The sequence below is a fragment of the Elephantulus edwardii genome, unplaced genomic scaffold, assembly GCF_000299155.1.
Source record: "Elephantulus edwardii isolate Elephantulus edwardi_28Jun2011 unplaced genomic scaffold, EleEdw1.0 scaffold00011, whole genome shotgun sequence".
Taxonomy (NCBI): Eukaryota; Metazoa; Chordata; class Mammalia; order Macroscelidea; family Macroscelididae; genus Elephantulus; species Elephantulus edwardii.
In genome coordinates this window covers 3,535,123-3,553,658 of record NW_006399761.1, presented here as the reverse complement: position 1 = coordinate 3,553,658, position 18,536 = coordinate 3,535,123, and the positions used below count along the sequence as shown (strand labels likewise).

General features: G+C 50.4%; 1 protein-coding gene across 1 annotated transcript in view; it reads left to right on the top strand.

Moving 5' to 3' along the window:
• Positions 1-18,536, top strand: part of SFXN5 (sideroflexin 5) — a 159,142-nt gene that overhangs the window by 97,450 nt on the left and 43,156 nt on the right. Inside the window, exon 10 of the mRNA XM_006880886.1 lies at positions 9,446-9,536. Within this exon, the coding sequence (XP_006880948.1) occupies positions 9,446-9,536 (91 nt within the window). The remainder of the gene's footprint in view (positions 1-9,445; positions 9,537-18,536) is intronic.

The following is an 18,536-nucleotide window of genomic DNA, read 5'->3' as shown; positions in this document are numbered from 1 at the left end:
GTGGCATCCCCCCAGCCCAGTGTCTTCACACAGTGAGGGTCCAGCTCCAGCAGATGGAATGGAGTATCTGCCTTGGAAGCGCTGTAGTGCACTTGCTTCCCTTTTGTGTGTAAATCACAAAACCTCTGAAGAAAGGGGCTTTCTGTTCTTTTCCCTCCCCTTGTCCTTTGGAACCCCGGGCCCCATGGTCTCATTCACTGATCTCTGCTTCAATTAGTGACAGACAAATCCCCTCCCAGGGTGAGCCTGTTAGGAGGAGATGACCTGCAAACAAGTGTCACGGCCCCAGTGGTTGGTCCAGCTCCGGCATTAATTAAAACGAGTCCCCACAAGCAGCCTATGTGGATGGGGCTGACAAGCTGCAGGCAGGGCCCAGGCACCGAGGGCCAGCTGGAGGGGAGGCAGGGGCTTGGGACACCGCCTCTCCTGGTGGATCCTGGAACACCCTTTCCGCATCTCAGAAGAGCCCCTCACCTAGGCTAACAAACCCCCATAATCAAGAATCCCCATTTGCCTCCCCTCTAAGTGAATTCTAGGCCTGGGTATGGGGCCATGGGGGCGGGGTTAGCAGCCTCTTGGCAGGCCGTCTGAAGGAGACTTGGCAATGCTTGGCTTCTTTCTTGGGAATTAAAAAAGAAATTCCTACTTCAGTTATTTTTGAAATCCAACAGTTTGCCGTCTTTTAACAAAGGAAGCCGCCTCAGTCTTCACGAGTGTTTGGTTGGGAAGCTTGTGTCAAGCACGCCCGCAGTCAATACTCACTGAGCCCTGGGTTTGTGATGGCGAGGGAGATTGATTGGGTGACAGATCCGGGACAGGTGCTGAGGGTCAAGAGCCTGGTCACCTTTCAGGATGCAGAGTCAGGAGGCTGAGAACAGTCTAATCATCAGAACCTCGAAGAGTCCTAATTCATGGAGGGCGGATGACCAGGACCGGAGGAGGCAGGGGGTATCCCAGAGGAGGACCCAGTATGGGCAAAGGTGCGTGGGGAGGCCATGGCAGGCTGAGGACATGGCCAGGAAATGCAGACTGCTGCCCTGCAGAGAGAACGTGGACACAGGGTGAAGACCTAGGAAATGAAAGTTGATGGAGGGTTCTGAGGGTTTCATGTGGAGCGAGGAGGGCCGTGCCTGGAACCTCTGCATGGGTAGGAACGTGGGATGTCACAGAGAGGCAGACAGAAGCACGCTAAAGGAGAAAGTGGAGGTGGTGGGCCCAGCCAATAAATGACCCTGAGTGAAGGTGCACGTGGAGCTGGAGAGGGCTGGGTAGTGCAGGACCCACCTGGAACTAGATTCTCAAATGTTTCACCTCCAACCAGGCCTTGGCTGGCTGAGGCCTTCATGCCAACTTCCATTCCCAGGGGCCCTGGGCACTGAGGGGTCCTCTCTGGACCTTCGCTGCTGGACACAGAATAAGGGAGTGCCTCAGAAGTCCTAGACCTGAGCTACTAAACGCCCCTCTTTCTGTTGCTTAGAGGCTGCCTCACTTCTACTTGGTTGTCAGATCACTGGGGGGCGCTGGTAGCTTAGTGGTAAGGAGCTGTGCTGCCAACTCAAAGGCGTGCGGTTCCAATCCGCAAGGTGTTCAGCAGGAGAAAGATGGGCAGTGTCCTCTCGTGTGATCGACCCACCCCTGAAAACCTCCTGGAGTCTGTTCCAACTCGACGGCACATAACGTAACAACAGTCAAATTTCATAATAGCGGCATGGCTAACACAGGAGGTTTGCTATGGTGGTGTTTAGATGTTCACGCCCGCTCTGTGGGTGAGGAAGTCGAGCTGAAGAGGTGATGTGAGTGGTGGAGCTGGGAGTTAAGCCCAGACTTGAGTTACTCCCAGAAGGACCCCTTGTCTCCTGGACTAGAGCAGTTACCTGTGCCCTGTTAGGGAAACGCTTCCACAGGTACCCTGAGGGCAGGGGCGCTGGAGGCCATGTTCTAGGAAACACTTCTGAGATAAGGGGGCTAGGCCCCGTACCCACCTTCATGCTATCTTCCAGGCCTGCATTTTCTGGCCTACATAGAAGAGTAGTCTTCCTTACAAGCTCAGAGTGTGCCCTCCTTCCTGCAGGACAGCGCCTGGCAGGCTGTGTGGTAGAGAATGTGCCCCAGACCCTGCCCATCTTCTCTGGGCCTAGTGCAGGGGGCTGGGCAGCAGTGGCATCTGCAAATCCCTGTCTATCACCTCCCAGCTTCACTGTGCGTGCATCTGGCTCCGAGGTCTAGTGCGCGGGCCCTGTGGGGTTCAGGGAGCCTGCAAGTGGTGATGCCGATGGTGGTGAGTTAGACAGGAAAGGGCAGGACATGGTGCCCCCTTCTGTGCGAAGGGGATGATGTAATTAGTTCTCTAGGTTGCCAGCTGGACCCTCTACAGCATCAGGCCATGTTCATAGTCCAGGACTGGTTGCTGTTACAAACTAACAAGACCCCTGGCTCTGGTGTGTTGTCCTGTCCCTAACTGTCCTGGCCACTTGACCTCTTTGCTTCTAAGCCTGTTGCTAAGCCAGACTAGCTGGGGTTGACAGACAATTGTCCTCCATGGTGAGTCATGGGTCCAGCTGGTCGCCAAGAACAACTTCTCTAAAGAGGCTCTGGGTGTATTTTTGTGTGTTTTGAAGACTCCAACCTCTCCCTGTCCCTGTCCCCTGACCCTACACAACCCCCTGACTGATTGCATTAACACCACCATGCCATCCTCCTGTCAGGCACCTCCTTTTCTCCATTGCTCCTCAGAGCCACTCAGATCCCTTGTGGCTGACACTGGTGGAGTCCACAGAGCTGTTGTACCCTGTCCTCTGCTCTGGCATTCTTCTGAGTGTCCTGCTGATGACCTGCTATGTCCTGCTTCAGATACTCTGGTAGAAACCATCCCCCTCCTAGCTGGACACTTTCTCTACACCCTTCAGGTCTCACTCAGGCAACCCCGTTTCCTAGAAGACTCTCTGGTCTCCCAGCAGAGTATGTTACATGATCTACTCAGGTCTGAATTCTCATCTTCATGTCCCCGCAGTCTAACCTGTAGTGATGCTCAGGACGTGTTTGCTAAAGTGAACCAAAGTGGCTTTGTGACTTTTTTCCTCCCTAAGGATTCATTCCAGAAACATTTATTAAGTACCTACTCAGGTGAAGAGATTGACGTTGTCATTTTATCTTATTCGCATCCACAATCAACACCCTTGGCACCAACAGACAAGGAGTCAAAAGACGAATAGCATTGGGCAAATCTACTGTCAAGGACCTCTCCCAAGTACTAAGGAGTAATGACGTCTGTTTAAAGACTAAATTGAATCTTATTCAAGCCATGGTCATTTCAGTCACTTGCTGTGCATTTGAAAGTTTAACAGTGACTGAAGATGACACAGGAAGAATCAAAGCTTTTGAGTTGTGGTGTTGGAGAATAATACTGAACGTTCCATGACTGCCAGAAGAACAAGCATGTGTGATAGGGAGACTGTGTAGCCAGGGGGCCCCTTGCAGCCAAAGATGGTGAAGCTCGCTCCGTCTCACTTATCTTATGTTGTCAGGAGGGGCCAGTTCTTGGAAAAAGACGTCATGCTGGGGAAAGTAGAGGGTAGAGAAAGAGAAGAAGATCCTCAATAAAAGGGACTGACCCAGACTGTACAGTGGGCTCCAGCAGGAGAGAGATGGTGAGCATGGGGCAGAACAGGGCAAGGTGGATCAGAATCCCCTCAACGGCCCACAATGACAAAAACATGATAACAACAAACGTACCCTTTCAACCATTTTCACCCAATATATTTCTTTTTTAAAAAATTTGTTAGTCATTTCAATGAAGAATTAAAGAGACTTTGGATTTCCATTCATTCATTGTTGCACTTTTCTCCCCTTCAAACCCTCTCCCCCCTAGTACGCTACCCTCTTGGAAATGTAAAAGAAAAAAATTCTTTCATTGTTTTACAAACCCTCCCCCCAGGTCCACTCCACTATGCAGCCTTCGCCCTGGACTCCTGTCATGACAATAATACCTAATCACATATCCCTCTTAAACAGTTTTGTCCCTCATCTGTTTCAATGCAGTATACATTATTTATCCCATCTTTCTCCATCTCCCCCCAACCTCGAGGTCAGTCCTGTTTTACAAGAGTGGCACCATGCAGTATTTGTCCTTTTGTGACTGAGATATTTCATTCAGCATAATGTCCTCCAGGGTCACGAATTTTGAATAATATTGCATGAGTTCCTTGTTTGTCAACACAGCGTAGTATTCCATTGTGTGACTATACCACAGCTTCTCTACCATTTGTTTGTTGATGGGCACTTAGGTTGTTTCCAACTCCTTGCTATTGTGAACAAAGCCACTATAAACATGGGTGAGCATCTTTTTAACTATTTTTAAGTGGCCAATTTAGTGACATTGATTACGTTCACCATCTTGGACACTCACTGCCATGTCACTCCAAGTATTTATTCATAAACTTGGATTCTATGCACTTACCTATTCTAGGTGTTTTGTGCAAATGGGATCATACAGTATTTCTCTTTTGTTTCTAACTTTCTTCCCTCAACGTATTTTCAGGATCCACTCTCCATCAGATCCATCAGAACGTCCTCTTTCTGTATGGATAGGCCATGTTTTGTTGATCACTTGATGTACTGATGGATACTTGTATGGTTTCCACCTTTGGTTGTTGTGAACAGTGTGGTGGTGAACTTGACTAAACACCAAAGCCTCTCAAGCAAGAAGCACCCTTTGTAGAAGGTCCCTCTGCTGGAGGCAAAAGAGGGAGCAGAGAGCTCAGATAGGAAGCTGGACAGTCACCTGGGAAAGAGGACGGGCTTCAAATAAGGAGCAGAAGCAGAGAGAGCGAGAGAAAAGGCTGCATTTGAAATCTTTAGGAGATGGGCTGGATGTGGGGTGAGGAAGGCTTCTGTCCAGAACGATGATGGTGCTCTCACAAGGGGAGCAGAGCTGGGCATGAGAGGAGGAGGAGGAGGATGTGAGGGAGGCAGAGCACCCAGACCCACTGAGCCACGCGCCAGCAGTTGGATGTGAGAATGCAGGGCTGGGTGAGGGAGACACATGCATTGCCGGGGCCCATTGGTGCCTGCTGGCCATACAGAGGTTAGGAAGTGGCTGGCCTGGCAGAGACATTCCGATACACAAATGCAGCTCCCAGTGACATCTCCTCTGCCACTCAGCTCCTGATGCGGCAGTTATTAGCATACCTCTCCCTGTTCTTGGGAGTGGTCAGCAGGTAGCCCCCGCCAAGTGGAGACTCTCAGGATACCCCTATTCCCTGCTCTTCATATTGCTGCCGCAGTAAATTCATTGACTCAGGAGCCAGGACTTGGAGAGAAGTGGGTGGAGATGATCCCCTGTTCTCCACACGTCCAGGCCCCTCGTTCCTCCCAGGACCTTCTCTACCGGCCACTCAGGGAATGCCTGCGCAAGATCTGCATCCTGTTTGCATCCCCCTCTGCCCAAATGAAGCCCCCGTTTGGTTAATTTCTGCTCTGTGGCTGCTTTGGAGGCTGTTAAAACAGACCCCGGGGGACCCTCAGCAGCAATTGTTCCACATCTCATTATCTCTCCCGAACCCGATTATTAGCTCGGATTTTTCTGATCGCTAGCTGCTGTTCCTGATGGGTTGTGTGCCATTAATGCCAGCTGGTTCCCTTAAACAGGACCCACCATGCCAAGGAGAACGAGCTGGCGTTCAGAGGCACCAGCCACTTGGCTTTCTCGTTTTAATGGGCTCCGCCAAATGTTCAGGCTAAGGGGTCTGGGGAAGTGGAGCAGACAGGCCCCTAGGCCCCAGGTCTGCATCCCCTGGGCTCCGTCCCCCTGTAAATGCTGGGCTGCAGCCAGGGAGGAGTCAATGTGGGAAGACATTGTGTTCACTTTCCCTGCTGCTGGGCCCATCTTCCATCAGCAAACTCAGTGTCCCCCCAACTCCCTGTGAGCGCACAGTTACAAACTTGCCCAACTCTTCGGCTCACTGCGACTGGGCCTTGACCCTCCCCGGTCCTGGGTGCATGGGCCGTTCTCATAATGACTTCCGTTGTGTGGAGTTCTATCCCATCATATTGGAACCTCAGGGAAGGCCAGAAGATACCTGAAACCAGGGTGCCCTTTCCTCTTCCTTTTTCCTTTCTACCTTGGCCCCTTGCATAGGATGAGATTTTTGTGGGTCAGCTTTTCTGTGCTGTGCTGGCCCTGACCATTAGAAAGAATGACTGGCCAGTTGAGAGCAGGTTGATCATTTGCTCTAATCCGTGTCCACGATCCCTCCTCACTCACCCCTGCACTCCCAGCCCTGCCCCCTCTCCCAGCAGGCTACCATAGAGAAGAGACCAGCATCTTTCCAAATGAGCTTTGTCTGCTTTGAACCCCAGAACTCCTGATGCCTAGCTGCTGGCATCCCCCTGATGTCAGCTGGGCCCCGTTTTCCACTTTTGGATCCCTGACCCAAGCTGGTACCTGTCAGAGGGCTCTGGCTAAGAACATCTGGTTTCTTATGGCACATGGAACACTGAAGCACACATGCTGAGATGCAAGACAATTAAAAAATAAATTACACAGGGGTTAAGAGCAAAGCTTTGGGGTGAGCAGAACTCAAGGTAGGCTTGCATTGCACAAGATAGGCAAGTCTTGTGCTGATTTCAAAGCCCAGCCCTGAGTTCAAATCCTGGCTTCGCCTGCCTCACAGTAGCCATCTTTCCTGGGGCAAAGTCACATCACCTCTCAGAACCTGACCTGTCATGACTTATTGGTTGCCCTTGTGTCAGGTCCAGCTCGTGACAGCTTTGTGTGTGACGGGCTGGCGTGTGGCCCAGCGTTGTGCTGTGTTCACAACTGTGGAAGGCTTTTCGGAAGAATTGGTCAATTTGTTAGCACACGGTCTGGTGCATAGTAGGGACTCCCTGGCCCCTGGCCCTCCTCTTCCTCGTTTGTACCTGGATGTGTCTGTCCATACCTCCTCTCCATTCTGTAGACACAGTCCCACTGCTGGTGTTTAAATGGAGGTGGGGAGGCCAGTTAGAGTCTCAGCAGTCAACAAACACTCTCGGCTGAGCGTGGAGGAGACTTGGATTTGGTGAAAGGCACCTTGGTGGTACACTGATTAAGCATCTTGCTGCTAAATGAAAGGTGAGCCGTTTAAATGTTGCTCAGGCGAAAACGGCAGCATCTTCTCCCATTAGAAGCTCGGCCTTGGCACCCTAGTGGCCCACCGCTGTTGTGCCCCATAGATTGTCTTGAGTCGAAATGGATTTTATGGCAAAGAGGTTGGTGGTGGTGTGGTTTGGGCTTTTTTGTTTTTCTTTTAAACTTGGTGTGTCTGTCGCCAGGGGGAGTCTCAGAGGCTTGGCAGCATGGCCCATGATGGGTTGGCAACCTTCCAGCCCTGCTCCACAACACTGCAAACATGCCCAAGCCCATGCTGCCTCTCAGCCCACCCTGGAACAAGCAGGCGGGATAGAGCGGGCTCTGAACTTGAGCTTGAGACCCAAGTGGAGCCCAACCTGATCTGCATATGATGGCACATGGCAGAGCCACGGGTGCAGGGATGGGACATTGGGCTGGCCTGCCACCACTGTCCCTGCCTTGACCTCCACACACACTGGTAGCCCTGTATCCACGCAGCAGCCAGAGGGTCCCTTCCTCTGTCCGGCTCAGCCTTCCCCTCCTCTCGTAGCAAGCTCCCATCCGCTTGTCCATTGATCCCTGCAGTCATTCTGCTCACCGGGTTGTTGAGCATTTCATGTATGCCACCTACTGTCCTAGATGCTGGTACAGAAAGATGTGCCCCCTCACAGTCTAGAGGGGCCATCGGTTCCAGGACCAGCAGTGGACTCGTAATACCAAGATGGTGCCATTAAAGATGTGAAAGGCCTTTTACTGCCCTGTTGGAGATGACACTGTTTTGACACAGCCTGATTGACTGAGGCCTCTTTGGTACCATATTCATGCTGAGAATTTTACATCCATTCCTTGAACAGCCCTGGGATATAGCTACACCTGTGCCTCTTCATAGACAAGGAACCCAGGCAGAGAAAGGTTAAATGGCTTACCTGCCTTTTGTCTCAGTACTGGGAAGTGACACAAGAGAGAGGTGGGCCTTAAAAGGTGTGGACTGAGTAGAGGTGGAAGGTATTCCACGTGGAAGGAACAGCATTGATAAAGGTCTTACAGCTGGGAGGTTCGTGCGGTGCTGGATGACAGCAAGCGTGGACTGCGTACGTGGAGCATGGAGTGGTGCAGAAGTGGAAGGCCGGGTTTTGCCGAGCCGGAGGGCTGGTGGAGGAGGTGGTGGTGGTGGTGACATGAGGACATCTGAGTTCTAGAAAGACTAGATGCAGCATGGGAGATAGAGTGGGGAGGAGGACCCAAGACCATGGCCAGGGAGGGGCCTGGCATCCCGTCTGTGTGAAGGAAGCTGGGATCAGGGCGCAGGCCGGGCAGTGGACCCAGGGCTCTCACTGTGGTCCCTGCAGCTCTGTCTAGCCCTGGCTCCCTCTCCAGGCTCATGGCCCAGGCAGGCCTGTGAAGGCGAGAGGTTAGGGTGACAGTGAGGGGTTCTTATACTCAAGATGACAGAAGAACAAGCAAAGCTTTTGAATTGTGGTGTTGGAGAAGAGGACTGAATATCCCATGGACGCCAAAACAAGCGAGTCTGTGTTGATGGAAGTGTAACGAGGCTGCTCCTTAGAAGCAAGGATTGTGAAACTTCATCTCCCATTCTTTAGACATGTTGTCAAGAAGGACCAGTTGTTGGCAAAAAACCTACTTGGAAGATAGAGGATCAGCAGAAGAGAGGAAGACCCTCAATGAGATGGATTGACAGAGTGGCTGTAGCAATAGTCTCAAGTATATGTTGAGGATGGGACAGTGTTCAGATCTGTTGTTCATAGGGTCACTCTGAGTCATAGTTGACTTGATGGCAACAAACAAACGACAGCAACATGCTTCATTTTATAAGTTCCCAGGTGGTGCAAATAGCTAGTTCACTGGGCTACCACCCAAAGGTGCTTCCGAAGTAGGGCCTGGCAGTGCTTCTGAAAGGCCAGTCACAGTCAGGAAAACACCATGGAGCAGTTCCCCTGCACGTGTGGGATTGCCAGGAATTGGGATCATCTCAACTGCAATGGGTTTACACTTTATTTACCTGTAGATTATTTAGCAGTCTGACAGCATCTACCTCTCCAGCCCTCCTTTTCCTTTTCGCCATAGGTGACGGCCCCGTGTGTGTGTGTGTGTGTGTGTGTGTGTGTGTCCGTCCCTTCCTCACTGGTGGGCTCTCTGGTTCTCATGGGTAATGGTGGTCTAAATAGACCCACTGGGCCTTTGCAGTGTTGGGTGACAAGGGGGTAGAAGCCCCCAAGTTCACGTTCAGGAGGAAGATGATACCCTCCCTCTCTGTCTTCCCCTCCTCCCACAGGGCGTGGCAACACTGTACACAGTTTTTTGTTTTTTCTTTCCAAGGTGGGCCTTAATGTCCTGGTTCAGAAAGCCAACAAATTTACCCCAGCCACTCGCCTCCTCGTCCAGAGATTTGTGCCATTCCCTGCTGTAGGTAAGACTCACCTGGAAGAGGGGTGTTGGTGTGCTTGTCTGTGGGTGCGTGGTAAAGGGGGCCGGGGGAGCTGGACTGTTTGCTACCTCTCCTGATACCGAGGCTCTCCAGACGGGGACAACTGTAGCAAGATGGCATAAATAAAGGAAGGGTGGACAGACTACCTGCTGACCACCTCCAGTACCTGAGGCTCTGCTTGTAGCTCGGGGCTCAGAGCTGGAATCTCCTGGCCGCCAAGAACCTAGAGGTAGAAGGCAGAAGATGCCATGAACTTGACTGGAGAAAATATTTGCACTAACCTCTAAGTGAACATTAATGTTTCCTTCTGTTACATATGTAGACAATGAACCTCAATAATACTAGCAGGGCCTGTGACTTCTTTGCTGATAGTAAACACTGATCTTTTCACGTGACGTTATTGTTTTTACAGGGCTCTTAAAATACCTTTCATGTTCACTACTGTACAGCTTCACTATTTCAGTAGTTGATGACCCTTTGCTGGATCTTTCTACTTAATTAATCAATTAAAAACACATCTACCATTATATTAGGGAGCTCTCTCTCATGGGCTAGAGGATAGAGAGTTGCGCTGACAGCTCGAAGGTAGACGGCTCGAATGCACCAGCTGCTCTAGAGAAAACGATGGGCAGTTTCCTCCCGTACAATTTACAGCCTCTGAAAACTCACTAGAGGATCAGCTGTGTGTCGGTTCCAACTTGACAGCATTGACTTTGAGGTTTTTATTACATAACTTTTTTTTTAATGGTCCAATAACTTATTTCTGTGCATTTATGAGCATTATTCTGAGAGGGTGCCCTGGCCTCATCATACTTTGAAAGAGGGTTTGTGGTACAAAAGAAAGGCTAAGCTCCAGCTTGTGTACAGCCTTGGGGTCTTCTGCACTCCTCGTACTTAAGGGCTGATGTTCAAGTTCAGGCAGTTACACACACATGCAGTCAAGTGAAGAGGTGTTTCCTCTCGCTGTCTGTCTAGTCCTTACTGGATTTGAAGCTAGGCGTTCATAGTAAATACTGCCGGCCTGGCCCTTTAGAAGTCTGCCCACAATATGGGCTCAGGGGTTTGTTTCCCACTATGTGGGAAATTTAAAGAAAAGTTGTTGTTATTATTGTATATCACTGAGTCAGAACCAGCTCATAGCTGACCCTCCAATGGGTTTTCAGAGCCTGTCAATCACATGGGAGGAGATTCCCGTCTTCCTCCCAAGGAAGAACTGTTGATTCGAACCATGTACAACTCACAGATGTGTCTTGCGTGAGGATGCAGCTCTTTGTCAGTACCCCTCCTTACCACTGGGCTGCTGGAGCGTCCTGAAGAAAGGTACAAAGAAGTAAGCACGAAGGCAGCCCAAGGCGGGGTGTGATTAGTATTCAGAAGAGAAGTGTTCCCCTGAAATAACTTTTAAACTGGACCACAGTTTAGCTCAATTAATGAAGAATGTTTGCCTCGAGCATTGCGCTCTTGTAAAGAGCTACCTGCGTGAGATCAGATTGACAAAGGTGCAGCGAAGCAGAACTAAAGCTTGGGGGCCGTGAGGCCAAGTCAGTGGTGAAACAGTCGGGATCGTTGTTATTAGGTGATATCAAGGAGGCTATGAATCAGGAATAGGAATCAGCGGTGACCCTGTGAACAAGTGTTTGTATGGTAACACCCAGGCTCCCCCTCAAGTACCAGAGGACAAAGGTGGGAGCAGGCACAGATGGGGGGATCTGGTCCCATGGCCTTCTTGGTGCTCAGGTTCAGTCTGAAGAGCCAGGGGTCAGACCAGGCTGATGGCCCCACCTTGCTCTTCACCTTCAGGTTTCAGCTCACCCATCTGCAAAATGGGGGCACCTACCATCTTCATCTTACTTAGATCCACAATCAATACACTTAGTACCAGCAGTAAGGAGATTAGATGTATGGGACTGGGAAAGTCTGCAGTCAGGAACTTCAAATTATTGAGGAGCAATGATGTCAGTTTGAGGACTAAGGTGTGCCCAATTCTGGTCATGGCCTTTTCAGTCACTTACTGTGCATCTGAGAGCTGTACAGTGACTAAGAATTTATGCCTTTGAACTGTAGTGTTAGAGAAAAGTACTGAATATCCCAGGGACTGTCAAAAAAACCAAACAGGTGTATCCTGGAGAAAGTGCAGCCACAGTGCTCATTGGAGGCAAAGATGATGAAATGTCTCACATACTTTGGGCATGTTGCGAGGAGAGGTTATTCCTTAGAGAGGGCCATCGTACTTGGGAAGGGGGAGGGTCGGCATAGGAAGAAGACCCTCAGACAGGTGGGTTGACATGGTGACTGCAGCAATGAATTGAGTGGGTCAGAGATTGTGAAGATGACTCGGGATAGGATACTGTTCAGATTAGTTGATTGTTCACAGGGTAGGTAAGAGTTGACTCAACTCACAGCACCTAAGAGCAGCAACCCACCTTCCTGCAGCCTCCAGCTGTAGGGATGAACAGATGAGGTCATCAGTGAGATCCCATTTATAGCAAAGGGGCTTTGAAGACCCTGAAAAGCCCCTTTGAGAAGATGGAGATCATTATGGGCAGCCCCACCCCCTCAATGGCCCAGAGGCTAATGAACTCCCAGGACCAACCACCTGGCTGAGCCTCTGCTGCCCCAGATAATTGCTATAGCAACTCCACACTTTTAATGAACTCAGCTATTTCTGGCGTGGACCATTAATGGAATAACTCTTTAGATCTGACTTTGTTAAGGGGCCTAATTGAGCAAGTCCCGCTGCCAGCCTGCGTTCCTCCCATTTGGGGCTGGAGGGTCAGAGGCCGCCTGGGAAGTGGGCCGCCCCCAGCTGCCCTGGACCGGACTGGGGACTGGGCACATGTAATCTGTTCTTGGAGCCAAACTTCAGATAAGATCTCCACCAGGGGCCTAATTATTCTACACAGGCCTGCCGCCATGTTGCTGTGACCTTGGGAGTGAGGGATTAGTCTTACTCTTTCTTAAGCTCTTCTAGGAAAGTCCCTGTTTTTGGGTTTCTAACCCTTTCTGCGTTCACCACCTGACACTTTGTAACTTTGACTCCTTGCTATGGTTCTTCATTTTTCATAAGGAGCTTTCAAACCCCTCCCACTCAGCTCAGCTCACATTGCGTCTTGAAATCCCAGGTGTCCCTGACCGATTGCACAGGTCACATTCAGCATGGTCACAGCCTGAGGATGGAGCCCCGAGGATCCACATAGCAGACTCTTTCTGGTGACTTCCCCAGTCCCGTTGCCCTTGTCCTGCTGTGCTGCCATCACCCCGCCCCAGGCTCCTCCTCCCCACATACAGGCTTCCATCTCCGTGGCTCTCAGGTCCATTCCCGACCCACCTACAAACAGGCACCTGCCAACTCTCCTAGTTAACACCAACAGTGGTTTATAAGAGGAAGCAACATGCCCTTTGCTCATGTCGTTGTTACTGTATATAGTCTAGGTGGAACCAATCTGTAACTGATCCACCAGTGGGTTTTTCAGAGACCTGTGGAAGAGCTGGTGGATTCAGACCCCTCTGGCCAGGTCACCATGTCATCCTGCACTTGGCCTCCCTCCACCTCAGCCCCACATCCCACCTAGCCAGAGGACAGAGCCTCTTTACACTCTCCTGCTTGCTGGCAGGGCTGGGTCTGCTGAGCATTCACCCCTGTCCTGTACAGAAGGTCAGAAATGTTAAGGCTGCTGAGAAGCTAGCTCAAGATGCGGTCTACCTCGTAGGTCGGGCCCTTTGCTCCCTTCAGCACTTCGCATGACAGGAAGACAGGACTCAGCAGGCCAGGGCCCCTCACATGACAGAAGACAGGATTCACCAGGCCAGGAGTACATCCAGATTATAGTCTCAGGCATATGAATGGGATCTTGTTAAGCTCTGTCTATTAGGTGTGTTAGGGGAGGTGTGCTCATGGTCCCAACGGGGTCTTTGTGGCCTGTGCTCACAGGCCATGTCCTTACTCCCACCCCCCAGCAGGCTGGGACCTCAAGCTTAAGGAACAGTGAGACTCCCAGGAATTGCTGCCCCTCCCAGTCCTCCGCTGCCCTGCTCCTTCCAGGGCCCCCTGGTTCCAGCCTGGGGTGGGCATGAGAGACATTTCTCTTTCCTGGACTGCACATGCCCAAGACACACAGGGTGCAAGACCCCTGTTTCCACGCCCAACCCTGCTGGCCCCGCATCTCCAGCAGCAGTGACCTGGTCTGGAAATGCAGGTGGGATCAGCCCCAGCCTGAGCCCCTTCTAGCTGAAGCATCCTTTCCATCAGTGCAGGGGCCCTGGGTGGGCAGAGCCCAGCCCGCAGGGGCTGCTGCCCCTCTACCTTCCTCCAGAAGACCACCCTGCTAGGCTAGCTCCTCCTCCTCATCCCCGTGAGGACTGAAGGCAGAATGAGCCCTCTCCAGCCTCAAGAAGGAAGACTTACCAAGAGCCATACGTTGGGCATGTTGTCAAGATGGGCCAGTCGTTGGAAAAATGCATTATTCTGGGAGAGAAGGAGGGTCAGAGGAAGATAGGAGGACCCTCAACAAGATCGATTGACAGGGTCACTGTAATAATGGCTTGGACCTATCAGAGACGGTGAGGATGGTGCAGGTATAGGACAGGGTTCAGACCTGTTGTTCATAGAGTCGCTGTAAGTCCTAGTCAATTCCATGGCACCTGACAACAACAACAGCAGAGTTGTACTGAGATGAAGGAAACACAGGCCTCCCAGGACCAGTCCAAGCCCAGGGCTGTTTCAGCCTCTCTTAGATGGGCCCCTCTCCCCTCTGGCAAAAAGCCAGAGAGGTCAGCGCCACTGTGTGAGATGTCAGCAGGAGCAGACTCCGCTCCCACAGTCGCCCTGGACATTTCAGCCTGGGTGTGCACGTTCGTGTGTGTGTGTGTGTGTGTGTGTGTGTACATAGAGTGCGTGCTCTACTGTGTGCATGAACACATGCCCACGGGTACACGGGAAGCCAGGAGGCTGCCCACTCCTCCCCCTGGAGCCGGTGTGTGAGCCTTGCTGTGCCCTGGTCTAGAACAGCAGTCATGTGGGAAATCTCGTTTCTATTTATACTTGGAGATGTTAGGAGAGACGGTGAGCCCAGGAGCATGTGTGCTGGCATCAGAATCGATTGGGGACTGGTAATTAATTTGTTTAGGCCTTAATTAATTCTCCAGTTCTTTCTTTATTTGTGGACTGTCACGCTTAATTGTGTTCAGGAGCCTTGAGCTCTGGGCAGGCCCCCCATTAATTGACGGGTGGTTGCTGAGAGGTGGAAGTTAATGGTTTGGGGAGCTGGGCAAACAGTGTAATTAAAGGTCAATAGGAGAGGCACTGGAAAAATACACACCCCCAGGTCCAGCTGCTGACTTCATCCACGAATGGGGCCACGTTCAAGGGAACGTGGGTGCTACACGCAGCCCTTCGTGAGGAGCTGGGTGTGGGAGGGGGAAGTTACCTACTCCAGTGCTGATTCAGGTTCCCTTAGTGGGTGCTGGTGAGAGCACTGGGCATGCCTCAGGGGAATAGGGAAAGGATCCAGGTAGACGCTGAGAGGTAAGACTTCTTGGGGGAGCTGGAAGGCTGGCCTTGCAGGTTCAGGGTACAGGTGAGAGAGTGGGCTGGAAGCTCTCAAGGTCACCCCAGGTTTCCCAGCTGGACCCACAGGAAGCAGGGAGAAGCCATGTGCTGAGGATGATAAGGAATGCATGTGGCCTCTGAGCTGTGGCTGAGGGCGGAGCCAGAGCCTGCTGACTCCTCCCACCTGAGGGACCTGAACCAAAAAGACCAGCCTCAGCACCCCTTTCTATGAAGCTTCATCCTGTGCTGTCTCCAGCAATTCTCTTCCACTGATTGTCACAGCCTTTTCATTGCCCTAAAAAACTCTCAGGAAGCCCATTTCTTGGTGGTCTTGGGAGGCAGTCTGCAATTCACGCACAGTGTGCCCTCCCCGTCTCCATGCTGTTGTTGAAAATGAATAGTGATGGAAGGTGTACAGCGTGGTGAAGGCAATTAATGTCAGAATTTTACACGTCAGAATGCTTGGAAAGGACATGTTTTGTGATATATGGACAGTCTTCTCCCCTGCAGTGGACAGCCTCTGAAAACCTGCTGGAGGGTCAGCTGTGAGTCTGTTCCAGCTCGACTGAAGTGAGTTGAGTTGTGGAGTTTTATATATATATATATTACTGTTGAGTTGGACCTGCTCCACGGAGGGATTGACAAATGTTGGGAATGGCATGAGAAACAAAGCTCCTAGTGTTGAATGCTGTGAATTTAATGTGGTTAGATAGGTGCCATCGAGTTGGTTCCAACACACAGCAGCTCTGCATACAGCAGGATGAACCGCTACCCCGCATGGGACCACAGCGCAGTCATCGCTTGAGCCCATCACAGTGAGGGTCTTTGCTTTTTTCCTGAGCCTCTACCAAGTGTGATATCCTTCGGAGACCAGCCCTCCTGATACCACGTCTGAAGTAGTGAGATGAAGTCTCATCATCCTTGCTTCTAAGAAGCACTCTGGCTGTATATTCTCTAAGACAGAATTGTCTATTCTTTTGGCAGCTGATGGTATATTCAAAATTCCTCACCAGTACCATCGTTCAAGTGCATCAGTTCTTCTTTAGTCTCGCTTGTTCACTCGCCGGCTTTCACATGCATATGAGGTGCTTGGGTCAGGCACACCTTAGTCCTCTAACAGCTTTGCTTTGACCTACTTGAAGTCTTTTAGTGGCAGATCCCCCACCCCACCCCTTGGTGCTGTAAGTCATTTGAATTCTTGATTGCTGATTCTGTGGGTTTTGATTTTGGATCCAAGTAAGATGAGCGTCTCCACAGCTTCAGTGTCGTCTTCTGGCAGAGATGATCTCGTAATCATCTCCAGCACTCACTCAGCTTTTCAAATCTAATGTGAGCTGAACTGCTTAGGAAAAGGTTCTGTTTGTTTAGAAGAAAAGAACTACACTGCTGGTAAAGGAACATTTAGGCAGGGTGGGCGTGGATTTTACAGAACCATGGAAGAAACTCTCATTCAAAAGCTTCGTGGAAGTGGGCTGGGCTGGTGCCAGCACTGGAGACAGTGACAGCACTGGCAAGGGTCCTGTTGTGTGCCAGGTCCCAAGAGGACACAGGCAGTCGGTCCAGATCAATCAGAGGAAAGTCTCCAGTGATGTGCCGCAGGGCTCTGTCTTCACTTCAGCTATTTCATGATTTCTTTGTGCAGAGAAAACTAGTTGTTCACCCTGAAAGGACAGGCTCACCAGTATGACATGGATTATAAATTCAAGGCCAACAGTACCAAGACCCAGAAAATCTGTGCAGGTGGACAGCTGCCAATGTCTGAGGACGCTGACATCTGACTTGGCCCAAGTACTTGAGAAGAGACTTGGAGATTTTGTGGGCTGTGTCCTGAGGACGGATCTCAAATGCAGTGTGTGATCTCTGATTGCCTCCTCAGACTTTAAGAGCTGGGGATGGAAAAGCTCCTTGGTACAGAGAATGTGGGACAAAGGGTTCTCTCTTTGAGTCTCCACTTATGAAAAGTAGATCCTATCAAGAAGAACCTGGTGAACAATGGGGTATTTTTGTATTCTGAGAAAGTGGCAATGTGTTACTACAACGAAGTACTTACATTTTGTGGTGGTTGTTGTGTGCTGTAGACCTGGAACTGAACCATAGCAGACCCCCAAGCAGGTTTTCAGAGATGATAAATTGTGTGAAAGTTGATTGCCCATCTTTCTCCAGCCGAGCAGCTGGGGGATACGAACCACATTTCCTTGCATTAGCGGCACAATTCCTTACCACTAAGCCACCAGAGCTCCTGCCTGCCTTCTAGGTCAGGGAAATGTCCCAGTAGCAGAACAGCTCAAAAGGCCGTGGATAGGTATTTCCTTAACTCACATGTGAGCAGGACCTGGTAGACAGTAGGTACTCAATAAATGCATGAGTTTTGTTATCTGCATTCTTCCAGCTCAGCGATTTTATAATTCCTGAAAAACAAAACAAAACAAAACAACACAACAGGGAACTGGACCTGGAAGGAAAGGTAAGATTTAGAGAAGCAGAGAGGCAGGGAAGTGCTCAGCAAGGAGTTGTATGTTCCAAGGGCTCCAGACAAGGAAATGAGCCAACTGGGTGGGCCAGTGCCAGGGAAGAGGGCATGTTGGGACCTTGGGAATTAGCTTAGAGACCGGCTTTATCTGATAGCTCCGGGAGAACCTCTGAAGAATCTTGAGCAGCTGTAATGAAATGCCACTTTTCAGAAAATGGATCTGTTAGCACAATCTTATATTAAGAGATTCTGAGTTTCAGAGTCAGCCCACACCTAAATTTATAGACTGATTTTTTTTTTCAATCCAGAAATCCCAGTCCTGAGTTTGTGACACCTCAATATGGGTTGTGAAACTCATCCCAAATTCTCAAGCTATTTAAAAGAAAATCTGTTCCCTCAAAAAGTTAAACATAGAATTACCATATGACCCAGCAATTCCACTCCTAGGTAAATACCTAAACGTACTGGGCATGAGAACTTGGATGTTAGGTGCCGTCAAGTTGAGTACGACCCTTAGCAACCCTATGCACAACCGCTCTGAACCCTGGCCTGTCCTGTGCCATCCTCACACTTCCTGATACATTAGGCCCATTGCAGCAATCACTATGTCAGTCCACTTGGTTCAGGGTCTTCCTCTCCTTTGCCAACCCTCCACCTTTCCGAGTATCATGTCCCTCTCCAAGGAATAGCCTCTTCTAGCAACATGCCTTAACAAGACATATTTGTTCTTTTGGTAGTCCATGGGATATTTAGTGTCCTTCTCTAACACCACAGCTCAAAGGCATCAATTCTGTCATCTCTATTCATTGTGTATCTCTCAGATGCATAGCAGGTAATCAGAAAGACCATGGCCTGAGTCAGACACACCTTAGTCCTCAAACTGACATCATTACTCTTCAATAATTTGGAAAGGTACGGTGAAGAGATTGAGATTGTACACAGCTTTAGTTTGCTTGGCTCCATA